General features: G+C 37.7%; 1 protein-coding gene across 1 annotated transcript; it reads right to left on the reverse strand.

Annotated features, from left to right (window-relative positions):
• Positions 1-16,747: 16,747 nt before the first annotated feature.
• Positions 16,748-17,257, reverse strand: LOC126719768 (uncharacterized). Its single transcript, XM_050422287.1, has one exon. The coding sequence runs from the start codon at positions 17,255-17,257 to the stop codon at positions 16,748-16,750; it is 510 nt and encodes a 169-aa protein (XP_050278244.1).
• Between the last annotated feature and the right edge of the window lie 2,650 nt (positions 17,258-19,907).

Here is a 19,907-nt window from a genome sequence, read left to right on the forward strand (position 1 = left end):
AAGCTAACTTTTTTTTTTTGTTTTTTTGAGCAAAAGCAAATTAAGCTAACTTAAGCCCAAAAAATGCTTCTTCTTTGTGTGACCCACAAACAATAGCATAAATAATCAATAAGCTAGTTTTTAACTATATTCCAAATGGACACTTAAATCATATCATAATCAAATATAGATAACAAACTAAAATGATAATATTTAAATTTAGTGGACTAAAATGACAAGTCACCAAATATATTAAATAATTGATCTCTCATCATAATCACGGGAAGAAGAATAAGAAACGAAAAAACAAAACTAACCGTCAATCTTTTCATTCTTAGTCATGAGAAAATTCTAGACATATCTCTTTGCATTATGTATTGCATCTCTCCACCAATCTTCCGTACGTGTTACTCTCAAATGTTTTTAATACAAACTACATCTTGAAATATTCAAGTACCTTTGCATGATCAAAATAAGCTTCAAGTTATACATGTTAGTGGTTACTCAATGTGGACAGAGGATGTTCCATCACACTTTCATAATGTATTGATGGGCGACTTTGGCTAATTTTTTTTAATAAAATTTCAAAGTATTCATTCTCCAAAAAAAAAAAAAAAAATGTTCTTGATACAAACTACACCTTAAAATATTCAAGTACCTTTGCATGATCAAAATAAACTTCTAGATCAAGGATCCAATTTATGAAGTATTCTTTATATGATACCCCCATCAATGAATAGAATATCACTAAAATTATGATTTTACAGCTGCTGATTGGTTGGGTACAAGAATAGTCTTTGGCACATATATCCTAACATCATCACAGTCACTTTTGGCTTTAAAACCAAGAACAATGAGAATATCATGAATCTCATGAAGCCACAGGTCATCAACTCCTCATGAGCTTGATTGCTTGAATCTTTGTCATGAAGGCTTGCATCCCATGTTCACTATCAATAGGGTGGCTGCTTTTACTGTTACTTTTATCACACATTCATAGTATTATTTAGAAACATAATAAATTTGAATTAAGTATTTTTTATATTTTCATAGTAGACATGCAAATTCATGTATCTAATTTAGGAAAAAAATAATAAAAAGACTAAATTAGCTTCTGTAAGGACTCAAAAGAGAAGCCCAGGCCCACTTAGAGTAGTGGCTCCCAGTTGTTCAAGCCTAATACAATAAATTTATAAGAGAGTGGACTTTCGAATCAACTACAATGCTAAGGGAATTATAAGCTTAGGGACAATAGGACTAAAGAGATTAATATGAACGAAAGAAGACCAATTCAGTATAAATTCTTCCTCGGGCAAGTCTGAGAATGGATTTCTCTTTAACAGTCAAGGCTGATATTTTTACAATATGATCCTTAGTTCTCTTTTTGTCTTTTCTCTTGCAGAATGTTCATCCCCTTTTTCAGAGGGGTTCCTTTCCTTATATAGCCCTTTTCATTGCACCTCAGCCCTCTATCTGTACATCTCAGGGGAATAATTTAGATGCTTGTCCCATTAGGACCCTTTTGGAGGTGGTAGAGAGAGCTATGAGTTGTGGAGTCACTGTTCGGGTGTCTTTTCCTCATAAATGCGGCTAGTTCAATTAGTGCAAAGTATTAAATGTGGAGGTGGTAGCCACCTTTCCAGATATTTGCCCCTTCCGTTGCTTGCACAATTATGTTGTCTTCCCTAGAGCTTTACTTTCTAGTGCAAGGAGTTACATAAGGTACTCACAAGGTGCATTCGCTCCTCGGGATCCTCGGTCAGCGGGCTAATTAGCCTTTTTTCCTCGGACCTTTTTATTATCAGTTTTAGTCCAGTTCCGAGTGATCTTAACGTCTTCCCTCCTCGATCTTGGTCTATGTGTCAGACTTGAGTAAACACATATTGTAGGTCTTTAATCATCCTCGGATAGGGCCCATGGCCTTATAATGTCCTCAGATCATTTGCTCCCACAATAGCCCTTCAAAACTCCATTCTTCCCATTTCAGGGAAGGTGGGGTTTTGATAACGCTCTGCGGGTCTAACACGTTTTGGGAGTGTTCCCACGTAGTGGTGTCTCTTCGCTTGCTTTGCACACGTCCTTGACACTTCGGCGTTTGCAACACTCCATTTAATGCCCAGTACGACACTGTGTCCCCCACGTTCTATAGTGTGATGAAGATCCAATGGCTGCGATCTCTTATGGTGTTTCGAGCGAGAAATTTCCTGCTTATCTCTTCTCCCTATATAAGGGGTGTGAGGGGACCATCTTTCCATTTTTCCCATCTTTCTAAACCTTCAAAGAAGCGGTCCGAGGTGCCCCACTCCCTATTTTTGTAAGTATCTTTTAGCTCACATATAGTTTTTAGGGTCTTTCCCTTCCTCGTCTCATGGTTTTTACTTCCATTTTCATTTTCCATAAAGATGGGTAGGTTTGCTAGTTTAGTTGATACACCCAAGGGTAGGGAGTCTTTTAAGGCCAAGTATAATATTTCGACCGGGGTGACAATAGAACATTGTCTTTTAGGGGAATGGTATACCATGAGGCCAAAAGGGGCTTTGGTCATACTCATGATTGCTTTTATAGAATGTGGGATGCAAATTCCTATGGGTAGAGTGACAAGGGATTTTTTTATTTCCCATAGGCTTTGCCCAACCCAATGTTCGCTCAACTTATTTAGGATTCTAGGTAATGTAAATGTGTTAAACCGTAATATAGGGGCTAATCTTACCCATCATGACGTCAATTGGGTATATAACTGTCAACATAGCAAAGATACGGGGTACTACTTTAAGACTAGGGTTCTCTCAATGAGGCTGATTTCCTACATTCTTGAATCCAACAACGGCCTAGATCAAGATTTTCTGATCATCTCGGGTGAATGGCACGATGGTTTACATTGTCCAACACAAGACAGGAAGTTAGGTGGGGTGTTCATAGGCTTGAGTAAATTGTCTTTACCTCTAGATAGTAGAGCTCTATCTCGCTCACCTTTTTTTTAATCTTCTCTTCCTTTTTTTCTTTTTTTTTTTTGCATACAGTTTTTTCTTCCTCTTTTTTGTAAGAACGTGTACTTCTCTTGTCCTCTGTTGACTTTAGATCTCTTACTATTTTTTTTTTATTGCAGATAAGCAATTTATTGCTCCCAATTTTAACTTAGTGAATTGTAAGGACCTCAATAGGATACTGCAATCTGAGATCTTCCTTTACAAGGACAAACAATTGCGTGTTGCCCATGTTATCCTCAGGTACACCCCCATTTCCTCTAGTTTCCAGTCTCCTAAGCATGTAATCAAGGCTAAGGATCCTCGATTGCTTCAGATCAACATTGCTATTCCCGGGTTTCTCGCTAGTCCCCCCCCCCCCTAGAAGGAACTCACAACGTTGCTCTAACTTATCAATAGATAGTTGAAATCCTTCAAGCCGAGAAGGAGGTTATTCCATCGAAAGAAGAGCAAGAAGAACCTGCCCAAGAGCCAGAACTTGTAGAGTTAGAAGAGGACTTTAGCGTGTTTGATCGGCCCGAATTTGCTGAATCTTCAAGTGCTAGTTCAAGGCGCCAACCTGCTATTCAAGTAAGTAGTGATTAGGAAACTACCGACGTCATTAACGCTATGGTACTGCAAAGGAAGAACACAAGCCTACTAGCTCTACTGGAGTCCCACGCAGGGGGGACTATGCATGAGGTGAATGTTAATCCTCGTCCACCCACTCCTCTTCCATTACAGGCTTCCCTTGTTGAGCCTCTAGAAAAGAAAAGGAAGAGGGACAAGAAGGCTGGGAAGGAGATGTCCAAGGAGGGCAAGATTCAGCCTTCCAAGGATCAGGAGGGCAGCAGAAAAGAAGCTCTACCGAAGGTTCTGGTGCTAAGGTAGCACCAGACCGCCACCCTAAGGTTCCTACCTAGAACCCACCACTGGAGCTAAATGGAGCCCCTCTGCCTGTTGACTCCTCCATGAGGGATTTTCAATAAGGGAAAGCTAGCTATGTGGCCAATTCCTTGGAGAAGCCTCTGCTCCTTCCTCAGGACATGGCAGACTTGAGGAGATTGAAGAAGTATGAGGTCTTCTTGACCTTAAAAAGAGATCTTGCCATGGCAAGTGTTCAACATTACCTTCCCTTTTGTCCTTTCGTAAACATTTTTCTTCTTTTTTTTTTTTTAACCAATTTAACTTCTTATTTTGTTTTGCTTACTCAGGCAGTCCAGACTGCTCATGTGGCTGAAGAGTGGGTTGATCATGCTCACTCTAAGCTGAAAGATAAAAAGGCTTGTTAGGTTTTAGCTATGAAGAACTTGGCAGTTGTTGAAAAGAAAAACAAGGATCTTACTCTCAAGCTAACTGAAGTTGAGAGGGAAAGGAAGAGTGCGGAGGCTACTCTAGCAGAGGTTGAGAAACAGGCCGAGGAGTAGCGCCAGTACCTTTGAAAGGCTGAGGAGCAATTGGCCATTGCTCGTGAACAAATTGAGGCCCAGTAGAAGGAATTGGAGGGCAAGGAAAAGGCTGTTGCCAAGGCCAAGCAGATCGGGTATGATGTGGGTGTTAAAGAGACAGAAGCGACCCTGAGGGCTTAAGTTACCGAGGTCTGCCACGGTTACTGCCTCCAGGTTTGGAATGAGGCCTTGAATCTTGCCAGGGTGGATGCTGCTTTCGAGTTGAGGGACCTCGAGAAGGTTTTTTATCCTGTAGCCTTGAAGGAAGTTACTCCGAACACCACTAAGGTAGCAAGTACTGCTCCTATGGCTCCCCAACCCACTGAGAAGACAGTTGCTATGGTTTCTCTACCTGTTGACAAGTCAATTGTTTCGACATCCCAGACTGCAGCCAAACCAACCACCTCAACTTCCCAACCCGCTAAAGAGAGTGAACAGGAACAAGATGACACCAACCCTAAGACTGTTTCCTAGAGAGGAAGCTTTCTTTCCCTCATCTTTCTTTTCTTCTTTTTGTTCTTCTCTTCTGAGCAAGAGTAGAGTAGGCTTTTTTTTTTTTTTTTGGTACTTAGTAATTTTCTAACATCAATTAATGAAAGTTCAATTTCGGCCAGTTTATATGCTCAATTGAGTTGGGCCCCCCCCCCCCCCTTTTTTTTGTCTTATCATTTCTTATTGGTCACAAATATAATTGTGTGTTTTTAAACTTTTTATTTATTTATTACAACATAGCCACTTTTGGATATTTAGCTTATTCCACCAAGGACAACCGTTTAACTGAGGAGCCTACAAAAGCCGAGGCCACATCAGGCACTCAACCATATTACATAACGAGGGTAACACTTACCTATTTCAAATAGAATCATTTTATCCCAAACACTTGACACGAGGAACCAAACATTGCTGAGGTTCTGGCTTGCATTTAGTTAATTAAGAAGCATTAATTTACTTAAGGCACGTGTTCCGAAGAATCAAACATAGCGAAGGTTCTGTTTAACACTTAATATAAAAAAAAATAAAAAAAAAAGGTATTAATTTACCCAAGGCATGTGGTCCGAGGAACCGAACATGGTCGAGATTCTATTTAACATTTAACCAAATAAAAAAGTATTAATTTACCCAAGGCATGCGGTCCGAGGAATCGAACATGGCCGAGATTCTGTTTAACACTTAACCAAATTAAAAAATATTAATTTACCCAAGACATGCGGTCTGAGGAGCTGAACATGGTCGAGGTTCTGTTTAACACTTAACCAAATAAAAAAGTATTAATTTACCCAAGGTATGCGGTCCGAGGATCTGAACATGGTCGAGGTTTTGTTTAACACTTAACCAAATAAAAAAGTATTAATTTACCCAAAGCATGCGGTCCGAGGAACCGAACATGGCCAAGGTTCTGTTTAATACTTAACTAAATAAAAAAAGTATTAATTTACATGGGTGCCAAGTAGGGAAAGAAATTAATAATCACAAAAAGAGAAAATGATGACTTTAAAGCCTTTCATTAATAGTAATATCTTCAAAGATTATTTACATTTCACAGGCATGGTACAACATTTTCATCTAAATCCTCCAAGTAGTAAGTCCTTATTCTAGCTACTGAAGTGACACGATAAGGTCCTTCCTAGTTAGGCCCCAATTTTCCCCATGATGGGTTTTTTACAATACCCACCTCTTTCCTCAAGACTAAATCACCAGGCGCCAGTGGTCTTGTTCTGGTTCCCTTGTCATATCCCTGCTTGAACTTTTGCTGATAATGGGCTAGTTGGACCATGGCCACCTCTTCTCTTTCCTCAGCTAGGTTTAGGCTTGCCAAGAGTATCCAATCATTTTCATCATTATCAAATTGACTCGTCCTCAACGTCAGGAATCCAGTCTCAAGAGGGATGACTACCTTAGAGCCATTCGTCATTGAGAATGGAGTCTCCTCTATTGATCTTCTGGGTGTGGTGCGGTATGTCCATAATATGTGTTGCAGCTTATCCACTCGTTTCCCCTTTGCTTCATCTAGCCTTTTCTTTAGTCCATTAATTATGACATTGTTGACAACCTCAGCCTGCCTGTTCCCTTGTGGATAGGTCGAGGTGGAGTATCTGTTCTTGATGTCCAACTCACTGTAATACCTCATGAACGTCTTACTGTCAAACTAAAGTTTGTTGTCTGAAATTGGCGTATAAGGAACTCCAGACCTAGTGACGATGTTCTTCTAGATGAAGCTCTTAACGTCTAAGTCCTTGATATTGGAGAGGGGTTTAGCCTCAACTCACTTCGTCAAGTAGTCAGTTCCGACAAGGAGCCATCTTTAGTTTCCCATTATCCTTGGGAACAGCCTAACTATGTTTAAGCCCCACTATGCAAACGGCCAAGAACTGGAAAGGAGGTTCAAGGCTCCTCTTAGTTGATGGATGTTCGAAGCATACCTCTGATATTGGTCACACTTTCTGATATAATCTTAGGCTGCTTTCTGCATACTAGGCCACCAGTACCCTTGGGTGAGAGATCTATGTGACAGGGACCTTCCTCTTGTATGACAACCATAAATTCCTTCATGGAGTTCTTCCAGTAGTGGCTCCATTGCCTTGGGTTGAACATAAAGTAGATACGGCGAAAATGAGCGTTTGTACAATTTCTACTCCTCGGAGAGCCAGTATCGTGGTGCCTTTCTTCAGATCTTCTCGGCCTTACTCCTGTCCTTGGGCAATGTTCCATCTCTTAAGAACGAGACCAATGGGTCCATCCAACTCGGACCAACTTGTATGCTGTGTACCCCAACTATGGCTTGATCATGACAACTGGGAGTCACTAAATCCTCAACGATTATGACTCGGGGGAGGCCTTCCCCTAAAGAGGTGGCCAAAGTGGCCAACGAGTCAGCGTGAGAGTTCTTGCTTCTAGGAACTTGCTTTATGCAGAAAGCTTCAAAGCTGGACTGCAATTGCCTAATCTGGCTAAGATACCCCTGCATCCATTGGTCTCTAGCCTCAAAATCGCCATTGATTTGCCCTACTACTAGTCTCGAATCTGAGAAGATCTCCACGACTTTACCTCTTAGTCTATTTACCATTGTCATTCCGGCCAGCAAGGCTTCATACTCCGTCTCATTATTCGTGACTAGAAAGTCTAATCTTAAAGATTTTTCCATGGTTATTTTCTCAGGTGATACTAGAACAATTCCAACACCAGATCCTTTCTAATTAGTTTCCCCATCAGCATATATCTCCCATGATGGGGGGCAAGGAGTGGAAATTACCAAAACTTCCGGGTCCGACATCTTTCTCTCCTCAGTTTATGTCTCCTCGATTCCCTCGGTGAACTCTGCAGCCAAATTCGCTAATACTTGCCCCTTTATAACTGTACGGGGTAAGTATTTAATATTAAATGCTTCCAACATTGTCCCTCATTTAGCTATTCTCCCCATATAGTCTGATCTATGCAATAGTGCTTGCAAGGGGTGCTAAGTGAGGACCACGACAATGTGTGCCTAAAAGTAATAGAGAAACTTCCTTGTGGCATGTATGATAGCCAAAATTGCCTTCTCAAGGGGTAAATAACGGGTTACTGCCTCCTGGAGAGATTTACTAACATAATAAACTGGCTTCTGCACGCCAACATCCATTTTGACCAGGACTAGGCTTACTGCATGATTAGTAACCATTATATAAGCATACAGGACCTCTTCCTTCTCAGGCCTGGAGAGAATAGGAGAGTGTGACAAATACTGCTTCAATTCTTCAAAAACAACGCTACATTCCTGGGTCCACTCAAAATTTATCCATTTATGAAAGAGCTGGAAGAAAGACCTACATCGATCAGCCAACCGAGATATAAATATGCTCAAGACAGCAGTCATTACTATCAACTTCTATACCTCTTTGGGGTTTTGAGGTGAGTGCAGGTCATTTATGGCTTTAATTTGATCGAGGTTAACTTCTATTCCCCGATAAGTAATCATATATTCTAAGAACTTGCCAAAACTAACACCAAAGGAACACTTTGAAGCATTGAGGCATAGCTTGTGTTTTCTAAGCATTGAGAACACACTTCCCAAGTCATTTAAGTACTCTAATACCTACTTACTCTTCACAACCATGTCATCAATATACGCCTCGACATTCTACCCCAGTTGAGATTCAAACATCCTCGTCACCATTCTTTGATAGGTTGATCCTGCATTCTTTAGGCCGAAAGGCATTACTCGGTAATGGTAGTTCCCAGTAGGGGTCAAGAAAGCTGTCTTTTTTTGGTCGGACAAGGCTAATGGTATTTGATGATAGCCTTGAAAGGCATCTAAAAAACTCATCCAAGGATGACCGACCGTCGCATCTACCAACTAGTCAATTCGAGGAACTGGGAAAGGGTCTTTGGGATAAGCTTTGTTCAAATCAATGAAATCCACATGAACCCTCCAATTTCCCAGCTTCTTCTTCACCACTATTGTGTTAGCTAGCCATTCGAGACAAAATGCCTCCTTGATTACCCCAGCTCACTTGAGCTTGTTCACCTCTTCTTTTATTGCCTCAACATGCTTTTTAAAAGAGTGCTAAGGTGGTTGCCTCTTGGGTACGGCTACTGGATTCACATTTAGATGATGACATATGAAATTTGGATTTACTCCGGGCGCCCTATATGCACTCCATGCAAATACATCTATATTCTCCCTTAAGAACCTTAAAAGTTCTTTTTTAGCAAGGGGCAGTTAAGTCCCCACCTGAAAATATTTATCCTCGTCTGACTCAATGATTACTTTCTCCAACTCTTCACACAATAGACCCCTTTCTTTAGTCTCGTGTTGGTCTTCAAACTCTGTTAATTGCTATGGGACCTCTTTTAGGCCAAGGGAAATCCTATCTACTGATTGGTGCCTAATAGTAGCCACCAAACATTGTTTGGCCATCGTCTGACTTCCCACCAGTTCCCCAACTCACCCTTCAATGGGATACTTAACCTTCATATGCAAAGTTAAAGATACTGCTCCCATAGCATGGAGCCAAGGCCTTGCTAGAATGGCTGCGTAGGGAGAGTAAGCATCAACCATGATGAATTCCACATCAACCACTTCGTCTCCCGTCTGCATGGGTAGCTTAATCAACCCCCTAAAAGTCACTGTTCTTCTGTCAAGTCCCACCAAAAGGAAATTATACTTGCTTAGGTCCTCAGGCTTCAAGTTCAACCCCTTGTACAAATCCAGGTACATAATTTCAACTCCACTTCCTTGATCCACCAATACCTTCTTCACATCATATCCTCCAATGCGGAGGGTCACTACTAGGGCATCATTATGGGACTGAAAAGTTCCAATCTTATCTTCATCTGAGAAGCCCAGGGTTGGCCGTATTTTTGCTTTGACCCTCTTGGATTCTCAGACTTCTCGAGGTCTGGCCTCGACACTATGGACATGATTAAAGAGGAGGGACCTACATCCCGGATCGGGGTGGCAAAGATGACATTGATAGTCCTTAATGATGGTCGAGAAACAGCTTCTCTTTGGTATCCTTGTCCGACTTGACTTCCCTGCCTGGAAGGCTGATGCATGAACTACTTTAACTTCCCTGCCTTGACCAACTGCTCCAAATGGTAACGTAGGGTTCTACCTTGGCAAAGATGACGTTAATAGTCCTTAATGATGGTCGAGAAACAGCTTCTCTTTGGTATCCTTGTCCAGCTTGACTTTCCTGCCCGAAAGGCTGGTGCATGAACTGCTTTAACTTCCCTGCATTAACCAACTGCTCCAAATGGTCACATAGGGTTCTGCAATCCTCGGTGGTATGTCCCAAGTCTTAGTGGTATTGGCAATAGAGACTTTGATTGTGCTTGGATGGGTCCCCTCCCATTTTAATAGGTCATTTGAAATAAGGCTCATTCTTTATCTTTTCAAGGATCCAATATACCGGCTCCTTGAATACCAAGCTGACCACTTAGGCATTAGCTCGCAAGGGCTAATTGATGAAGTCTCTCTTAGGTTGATTATGGCTGCTCCCATCAAGTCAAGGATCTCTCCTTTCAGGAGGGAAGATTTTGGTCTTTCCCTTTCCTTGCACCTGATCCTCCTTGACCCGCTTATGCTCATTAATATGATCCATGAGTTAGCACATACTCTAAGCGGGCTTCATGGTTAATGACTTTCCCAAGTCATGGTTCATGGGAAGCCCCACCTTGAAAGTTCTTATGGCCACATCCTCAAAATTTTCATCTATCTCATTAAAAGTTTCCCAATATATGTCAAATTAGGTTTTCAAGGTCTCTCATTCTCTCAATGCCATGGACAACAAGGAATCCAAAGGCCTGGGAACTTTGCTGCATGTCACAAATCTGGCACCAAAAGCTCTAGTCAACTCCTCGTAAGAGCTTATTGAACCCTCTTCCAGCCTATCGAACCATCTCATGGCAACAGGCCCGAGGCTGAAGGCAAATACTTTGCGCATAAGGGCCTCATTTCTAAAGTGAATGGTCATTCTCTAGGTGAAGTGACTCACATGCTCTACGAGATCAGTCCTTCCATTATAAATGGTAAAGGTCGATTGGGCAAAGCGGTGTGGGAGCTTGGCCCTATCAATTCTGCGCATGAAAGGTGACCTGGAAATTTGACGCAAAACTTTACTCATCAAGTTATTCCCCATATTCCTAGGGGGTGAGCTTTTACTTCTTCTCCTACTCTGTCTTTCCTCCTTATCTAAATGTGAGGATACAGTGAAGGACTCACTAAGAGGAGTCCTTTACCTCTGTCTGTAGCTGCAGTCTTCTAAATCAAATCCCGAGCTTGATGGGGGCGTTCTGTGTCCCCTAACATGCACCCTGCGGCACAGCTTCTTACGCAAGTGGTCAATCTCTAACCTGAGATTTCGTGTCTTTTGGTCATGGGAAATATGACTTCCAAGCCTTGACTGACTTCTACTAGTATGGTCTGTGTAGTCCATTTCAACCCAGACACTAAGAGTTCAATTAGCCTCTAGATCTCTCCTTCACTCCAAGCTGACAAAATGGTCAACGCGCTGCGAACCAACAGATTCCTCCCTATTTTGCCTGGAATTTTTCATTTATTTATTTTTACAAGGAAAGCCTGAATAATGAAGATTTCAAGTGATTCCCACAAACAGCGCCAATTGTAAGGACTCAAAAGAGAAGCTCATGCCCATTTAGAGTAGTGGCTTCTAGTTGTTCAAGCTCAAAACAATAAATTTGTAAAAGAATGGACTTCTGAATCAACTGCAATGCTAAGGGAATTATAAGCTTAGGGACAATAGGACTAAAGAGATTAATATGAACGAAAGAAGCACCAATTCAGTATAAATTCTTCCTAGGCCAAGTTCGAGGATGGATTTCTCATTAACAATCAAGGTTGATATTTTTACAATATGATCCTTAGTTCTCTCTCTATCTTTCTCTTGTAGAATGTTCATCCCCTTTTTCAGAGGGGTTCCTTTCCTTATATAGCTCCTTTCATTGCATCTTAGTCCTCCATCTGTACGTCTTAGGGGAATAATTTGGATGCTTGTCCCATCAGGACCCTTCTAGAGGTGATAGAGAGAGTTATGAGCTGTGGAGTCATTGTTCAGGTGTCTTTTCCTCATAAATGTGGTCAGTTCAGTTGGTGCAAAGCATTAAATGTGGAGGTGGCAACCACCTTCCCATATACTTCCCCCTTCCATTGCTTGCACGACTTTGTTGTCCTCCCTAGAGCTTTACTTTCTCGTGCAAGGAGTTACATAAGGTACTCCTAAGGTGCATTTACTCCTCGAGATCCTTGGTTGATGGGCTAGTTAGCCTTCTTTCCTAGGACCTTGTATTCTCAGTTTTAGTCTAGTTTCGAGTGATCTTGATGTCTTCCCTCCTTGGTCTTGGTCCATGTGTCAAACTTGAGTTAACACATATTGTGGACCTTTGATCATCCTTGGACAGGGCCCATGGCCTTAGAATGTCCTCGGATCATTTGCTCCCACAGCTTCTATGCAAATGTTTTTTTAAAAAAGAAAAAAAGAAAATGATAGTCAGTGGTGAGAGGATTTAAACCTTGAACCTTGTAGGGAATTAACCCGAATTCCCAACCTGTGAGAAACAAAAAAAATAGAGAGAACACACACCAAAGAAAAACAATCACACAAACAAGACAGTATTTACGTGGTTCGTCAATTTGCCTTCATCCATGGAGTTGCAGGGATTTCACTATTATCAGGGAAGAAGAAAAAATACAAGATGCGGCTACAATTACTTTTTTTTTTTTTTCTCTCACCCTCAAGAATGCGGCAACAACAACCTACAATCTTAAAAACCCTAATCACGGCAAAGTCGGTTTATATATATGAAATGGGCCCAAAAAATTTTTCCCGAGGGCAACGCCAACTTAGGCCTGTCGGCCCAAGCCTCCGCTCCATGGACTAAGCCTCAATAAATCTCCCATTAAAAACCACGCAATATTATTCGAGTCGGGTTGAGTCGTCAAACCGGATCAAACAAAACTAGGCTTCACAAAGCCCAACAGAACCTCTTCATAAAAATGCTTGAAGATATGCAATGTGAGGATGGTGTGGAAGACATCTTACAATTAAATAATGGGGTTTTCACACAAAGGTAATCGTAAAACTTCACTTGAAAGTGTGGATAACTTTAAAGGAGGGTGTGAGGCAAGTCATACTACACACAACACAACACGATCTCTTAAACAATGCGAAACAATTAACCATTTTATTAGATCCTTTAAATTAAAAAAGTAATGATACATATTCAATAATTTTCATACTATTTTTCGAGAAATTCTATATTCATAACATTCACAACAAATCCTCAATGATAGGTTATTATTGGCTCTTAGTGGTGGACAAAAAAATCAATTTAATTCAAAATAGAAACAATAATAACTTACCACCTATAATTTATTGTAAAAATATTGTGATGTAGCCACTATTTTAAAAACCGAACCAGACCGACCGATTCAATTGGTCGAACTGGACATGGAATCGATCCAATAAAAACCCAGAAAACTAGCAAAAAATTGGTCAAGAATTGGTCCATTTTTTGGTTCTTTGATGATTTTTAAAACTATGGATGTAACAATTTCAAAAATCACTAGGTGCACCCAGTTTTTAAAACAATGGATGTAGCAATTTTTAAAACCATTTTTTGGTTCTTTGACGGTTCATTGCAATTTAAAAAAAAAAAAAAAAAAAAAAGGCTAAGTGAGTTTATGATTATCTATACTATTATTTAATAGACTTCCCCTATTTGGTCTGAACTTTTTTTTTTTTTTGTTTCAAAATACCCCTACAGGCTACTGCCTACGTTTAAGTCACTGTAAAAATATATCTCTAACTCTTACCAAAAATATTTTATACAAAATAAGATTACTCTCTCACTAACTACTTCATCAAAGCAACTATAGGTTTACTTTTTCTTTTTTTTTTAAAAAAATAGAAAACAAGTTAAACAAAAATAAATAAATAAATAAACAACCCCACGTTGTTTTTTTTTTTTTTTTTTTAATTCCTTTCCAAAAAAAAAAAAAAACTTTACCAAAAAAATAGGATATCCTAGTACTAAATTGTTTGAGTAAGGGTAAGTTTGGTTTAGCTTTTTGAAAAAAGTGTTTTTTCGAAAAGGTAGAGTTTCCAAAAAGTGCATAATGAAAAAGTGTTTTTTCAAAAAGCTGAGTGTTTAGTAAAAACTGTTAAAAAGTGCTTTTTGAAAAAGCTGAATGTTTGGCTAGCACTTATAAAAGTGGCAATTTAAGGGATAAATTACTAAAAATGACAATGTATATATAAGGGAATTTATTTCATACTTAAATCAACTACTTCATATACTTACTAAATAATAATAATAATAATAATATTGGTATTATTTTAATAATGTTTAGGCAATTTTTCTTTTTTAGTATTATAATTATTTGTTATTACCATTAATGACTTCTTATCAATATTAATTAAATCTAAATAATTTTCATCATTATGAAGCACAAAATGAAAATGTAAAAAGATGATAAAATACACACCAATAATCCAAGTTTAAATTGTACTACATAAAAATATAAAAAGATATAAAATACGTACCAATAACTCAAGTTTAAATTGTACAACATAAAAATGTAAAAAGATGATAAAATACACACCAATAACCCAAGTTTAAATTGTACTACATGATATTATAAAAAAAAAATTAAAAAATTAAAAAAAAAAAAAAAGACAACTACTAATTATTATCCCCCCCAAATGGAATTAGCAATGGAATCACAAAGAACCACCATCGCAGGGTTTGTTAAAGATCCTAAGTTCTGCTCATAACTGCTACCTGCTTCACTATTATGTTCTCTTCTAGAAATTGAATCTCGATTGGTGTTTATGAAGCCCCTATCATCCCTATCATTTAGTCTAAAAAAATTATGAAGAGCCATAATAGCAGATACAATAAGTATTTGGATATAGAATGAAAAAGATAGTATATTTCTGATAATTCTCCATTTATTCTTCCACACACCAAAAGTGCGCTCAATCACACATCGAAGAGATGAGTGAACATGATTAAATTTTTCATGTCTAGTTTTAGGGCTTCCACCTCTCCTTCTAAATTCCTGAAGATGGTAAGATAGCCCCTTGTATGGTGCCAAATAGCCTTTCATCATTGGGTATCCAAAGTCAACTACATAATATTTCCCTAGAAAAAAAAAATTCAATTGTATTAACACACACACACACAATATGTCATTATAATGAACAATTGGTTAATTGTATTAACACACACAATATGTCATTATAATGAACAATTGATTAACCAATTACAAACTTGGTGGTGGGTGCAAAAAGTTGTTACTTTGTTTACAAATAGTATCAAGAAAAATAGAGGTGTTGTGTGCTACACCTTCCCATCCAGGCAAAACAAATGTGAATAACATATCAAAGTCATTGCAGCCATCACATTTTGGGTTAGATATCCCTTTCTTCCATAGTATGGAATGGACTTCTCAGTGGGTACAACCGCTATCACATGTGTGCCATCAATCGCACTGATGCAATCCTAATAAAACATTAATAGTTTTCAATTCCACATGCATTGTATTATCTTATAGACAATAGCACTTATTCAAATATATAATAGTACACATACTTGGAAATATGGCCAATAAATTGGATGGTCTTGTAATTGGGTTGGAACTTCACTAAAAGTTGGATCCGAAAGCTTTACATATACAGCTGCAAAGCGAGCGCCCAATAGAGTGATCATCTTCTCAAAATGTCTACTTATGGTTTCACCCAAATGTTGAAATATTTCTTGAACTATTCGGTTACATGTTCTATGACCAAGTATCAGTAAACAAATTACCACCAACTCTTCTAACCTTATATTCCTTGAATGTTGAAGTCCATAGTCATGTTGTAAAACTTGACACAAATTATGAAACACCTCATTTTTCATTCTAAACATGTTGTAACACAATTTCTCATTATCTTCCATACAACATCTCACCCAAGCCCACCCTATTTGTTCAGTATCATAACAAGGAGCCTTATTAATGTACTTATTAAAATATGTCACAACTGCTTCACATGTAACTGCCACAAGCTGGTAAAACTCTTCATCAGAATCATCGTTACTATCATCATCATCAGAATAACTGTCACTGTCATCATCACTATCACTACTCTCACCATCATCATCATCATTGCTATCACTATCATTATTATTGTCAGCATTGTTATAATTGTCATCATTCAAGTCACCACCATCATGATCATCACAGTAATTTCTGTAATCCCTATCCATTAATAGTTCCATATAATAGCCACTCTCATGAATACCATTATAATCATCCATATTGGTTTAGTCTATACAACAAGGAAACAAATAATCAACCATTGCTAATACTACTTTAATATAAATCAACATAATAATCAACAAAGTAACAAAAGGCAACAATGGGACCAAGTATAAGTTACTCTATAGATGCAGACTTCATGAGTCTTAAGCAATCAAAATAAATTTGTTTAGGCAGCCCAATATAAGTTACTCTATATTCACATTCATATTGTAGATAGATGATATCTTAACTATATATTATTGTAATACCAATATGCCATATAAAAGTTTTCTGTACATCAAACAATTCAGAACATCAAGTATGTAACCAACCACTTGACTGGAAACACGTTGCATACCAAGACAATTCAAAACATCAAGTACATAACACTTAAATGAAAATTTCAAATGTGTTTACATTACACATATATTAGTCCAAAGCTAATACTAAATATCACATAACTTAGTTTAAAGTTAATACAACATAGCTAATACAAATCTAATATTAGTCCTAAGCTAATACAACATAAAGTTAATATTAGTCCTAAGCTAAAACAGAGTACCACATAAGGTTGGTCACTTCTTTAACATCCAAATCATTCCTTGTAGCCACTCCAGCGGTGACTCTAGCTCCTTGAAAGTTAGGAACATCTCCCTACGTGACTTCTTCAGTAAGACATAAGAAGTTTGAATCACAAATGTACTTTCCACTCCAGGAAGTGCTCTCACAATCTCCATGACATTATCAATTGAACTTGGTAACTCTCGAGAAGTACCTTCAGACTTATTCTGACATACATTTATTAATTGACTAATACGATTGTCCAACATTGCAACTCTTCCTCTCTTCTTCTTTTTCTTCTGTGAGGGTATTGATTCACTAGTTTGCTTTTGTCCTAAACTACATGATTGACTAGTATGTCCTTGTTGTAAACTATCAATGTCTAAACTCATGTCACATTGATTATCCTTAAATTCAAAGCTACTAGATGAATCACCAGCACCCTCCTGTGGCATTTTTGGAGGGAGTGTATTTGAAGAAGGAGTCCATGCAGCTACTCCAATTGCTGCAACATCCCTAAACATTCTATCAAGTTGTTGTAGATTCTGTGGACCTTTCTCTCAAAATTTTGTAGTTTTGGGTAATTCCTACAAAATGTAATTGTCATTTCACTCATATTACAATAATATTAAAAAAAAAAAAAAAAAAAAAAACTATCTCCAACTAACTACATATTAATAAAATACTCAACTCACCTTCAACTTCCGTCCCACCAATCATCACTAGCATCAATCGTTTCCTTCACTGCATACCAATCTAAACCTGTGTCAAGATTCTTCAATTTTTCCCACACTTTCCAATCACCTTTTAATACATTCCACCTACTTTTTAATTGGTCCTCATCATAGTTTAGACCGGTCTCATCACAAAACTTGGTCACCAAATTGATCCAACCTTTGGTACTAAAGGAAGCACCTTTTGTTCTATTCCCAGCTTCAATCTATTCCACACAAAGGTTACAAAAAGTCATTGTCCACTTTGGATTATCCCATAATGCTCTAGCCTTTTTTGCCTCGGGATTGAAAGTGGTGTTTTTACCCATCTATAGAGTTAAGCAACCATAAGAAATGCAAAAAATAAAATTCATAATATTCCAATCTAGTGAACTAGTTACAAACATGATCTAATGTTAGAAGTGTGTAGGTGTATATATGCGTGGGGTGCTGATGGGGAGTGCATGTGGTGCTGTATGGTGAGGTGCTGCAGGGTGTGCGTGGGCTGCTGATGTAGGGTGTGTTTGCTGCTGATGGGGCATGTGTGTGCACTCCCCATCAGCACCCCACGCACATATACACCTACACACTCCTAACATTAAGATGTGACACACTAACATGTATTTGCATCCTCAATATAAAAACATATAGGCTTCATGGCACATCTTTGACACATTCGAATTGCAGAATTTCACAATGCCACTCACAATGCTCTGTTTATTTCACTGGAAAACCTTCTGTAAAGATAGTTTTCTACATTTTCTAGTGTTTGGTAGCACACAAAAAATTGGTCAACAAAAAACTAGCTTTAGTCAACGAAAAATCTTAATAAAAATAAGACTTATTTTCTATAGGTTGTTTTCCAAATATTTTTTTTTGGAAAACAAGCTCTTTCTCACAGTAAGCTCTCTCACTTTTTCTCTCTTCCCTTTACTTTTTCTCTCCTCACATCTTCCCTATCATTAATTTTGGTCTCTCCTCTTCCATAGATCTATCTCTCTCTTCCCCTTTATAACACAGTTCTCTGATTATTTTTTTTCCACTCACTGATTTGTCAATAGTTTCGACTTGCAAAGGAGAACAAATTTGCAATGGTAATTATTTCATTCCTCTCTACCAAAATCCCAATTCTTTGCTTTAAATTTCAAGCTTGATTTTCTTTTTTCTTTAAGAAATTTTTAGTTTGATGGATTCCAAGCAGAAGTTACTTCTTTTTCGCACATAAAAGTGCAAAAGAAAAATAATAATAAAAAAATAAATAAATAAGAAGAAGAAAGAATGAATAAAGTAAAATACGAAAATTTTAAATATGGTGCTTATATAGCTCTAAATTGATTTTACATAGGAAGATCTTTACTATAAATTAATAATATTTTTATGAATGATAATTGTTTAGGAAAATTGCATTTGTTAGCAGATACATTATGCAGATACTATGTAGTGATGATATATTATGCAGATACATTATGTAAATACATAATTTAGAGTAATATTGAAAACTTGTGGTTGACTATAGTAGACAATTAGTCTACTAGCAAAAAGAGTAAACAATTAAAAGTTATTGTTATTTGTACTTATTAAAGATATATTTCCCTATCAATTAATTAATTATATATATATATATATATATATATAGACAAATGGTTGGTATATATGTATATGTGTGTGTGTGTGTGTGTACGTATGTATGTATATACGTACGTACATTATTGTTCATATATATGAGCAAGATGAATGGTAGAGATCATGAAAATTTGACAACTAATTTTGATTGTATCTATTGTCAAAATTTTAGTATGAAAACCAAATTCATTCTTGGTTTTTTATTTATTTATATTGATTATATTAGTTGGTTTACATAATACACATGTTTTAAATTATATAATAAATATATAAAAAAATTGTATACCAAACACTAGAAAACATTCTCAAGCTCATTTTCAAGGTCATTACCAAACATCAGAAAATGAGATAGTTTTCTAGAAAATGCTTTTTGGAAAATGAACTATTTTCCAAAAAACATTAATGCTAAAACAAACAGAACGAGAATGAATGAGAGTGAGTTTTTAAATTTTGTTTTCTAAGTCACGCAGATTGATGACGTGGAGTTATTTTAGAACCGTTAGATTGAATGGAAGGCTAGGATTTGAGGTATTGCACCCCGTGCAATATCCTAGGTATTGCATGGGATATGAATCCCAAAGTAAGGGAGATTTTTCTTTCCACAAAAGCAGCTAGCAAGGGTTCCAAATCTTAAGGCTTAAGTTTCTTAGTCAATAAGTCCATTCGCGGGTATGGCAAAGCAAGGAAAGCGGCTAGAAAGACAAAGAGCTAATCATTACTAGCCTCCATAATATTTTTACAACATTTTCACAACAAATCAAATGTGATTAATTGTTATTAGTTCAAATTTGAACCTAACACTAAAATTACTTTTTTACCTCAACAATAACAACCAGTA

Source organism: Quercus robur, chromosome 3, assembly GCF_932294415.1.
Source record: "Quercus robur chromosome 3, dhQueRobu3.1, whole genome shotgun sequence".
Lineage (NCBI taxonomy): Eukaryota > Viridiplantae > Streptophyta > Magnoliopsida > Fagales > Fagaceae > Quercus > Quercus robur.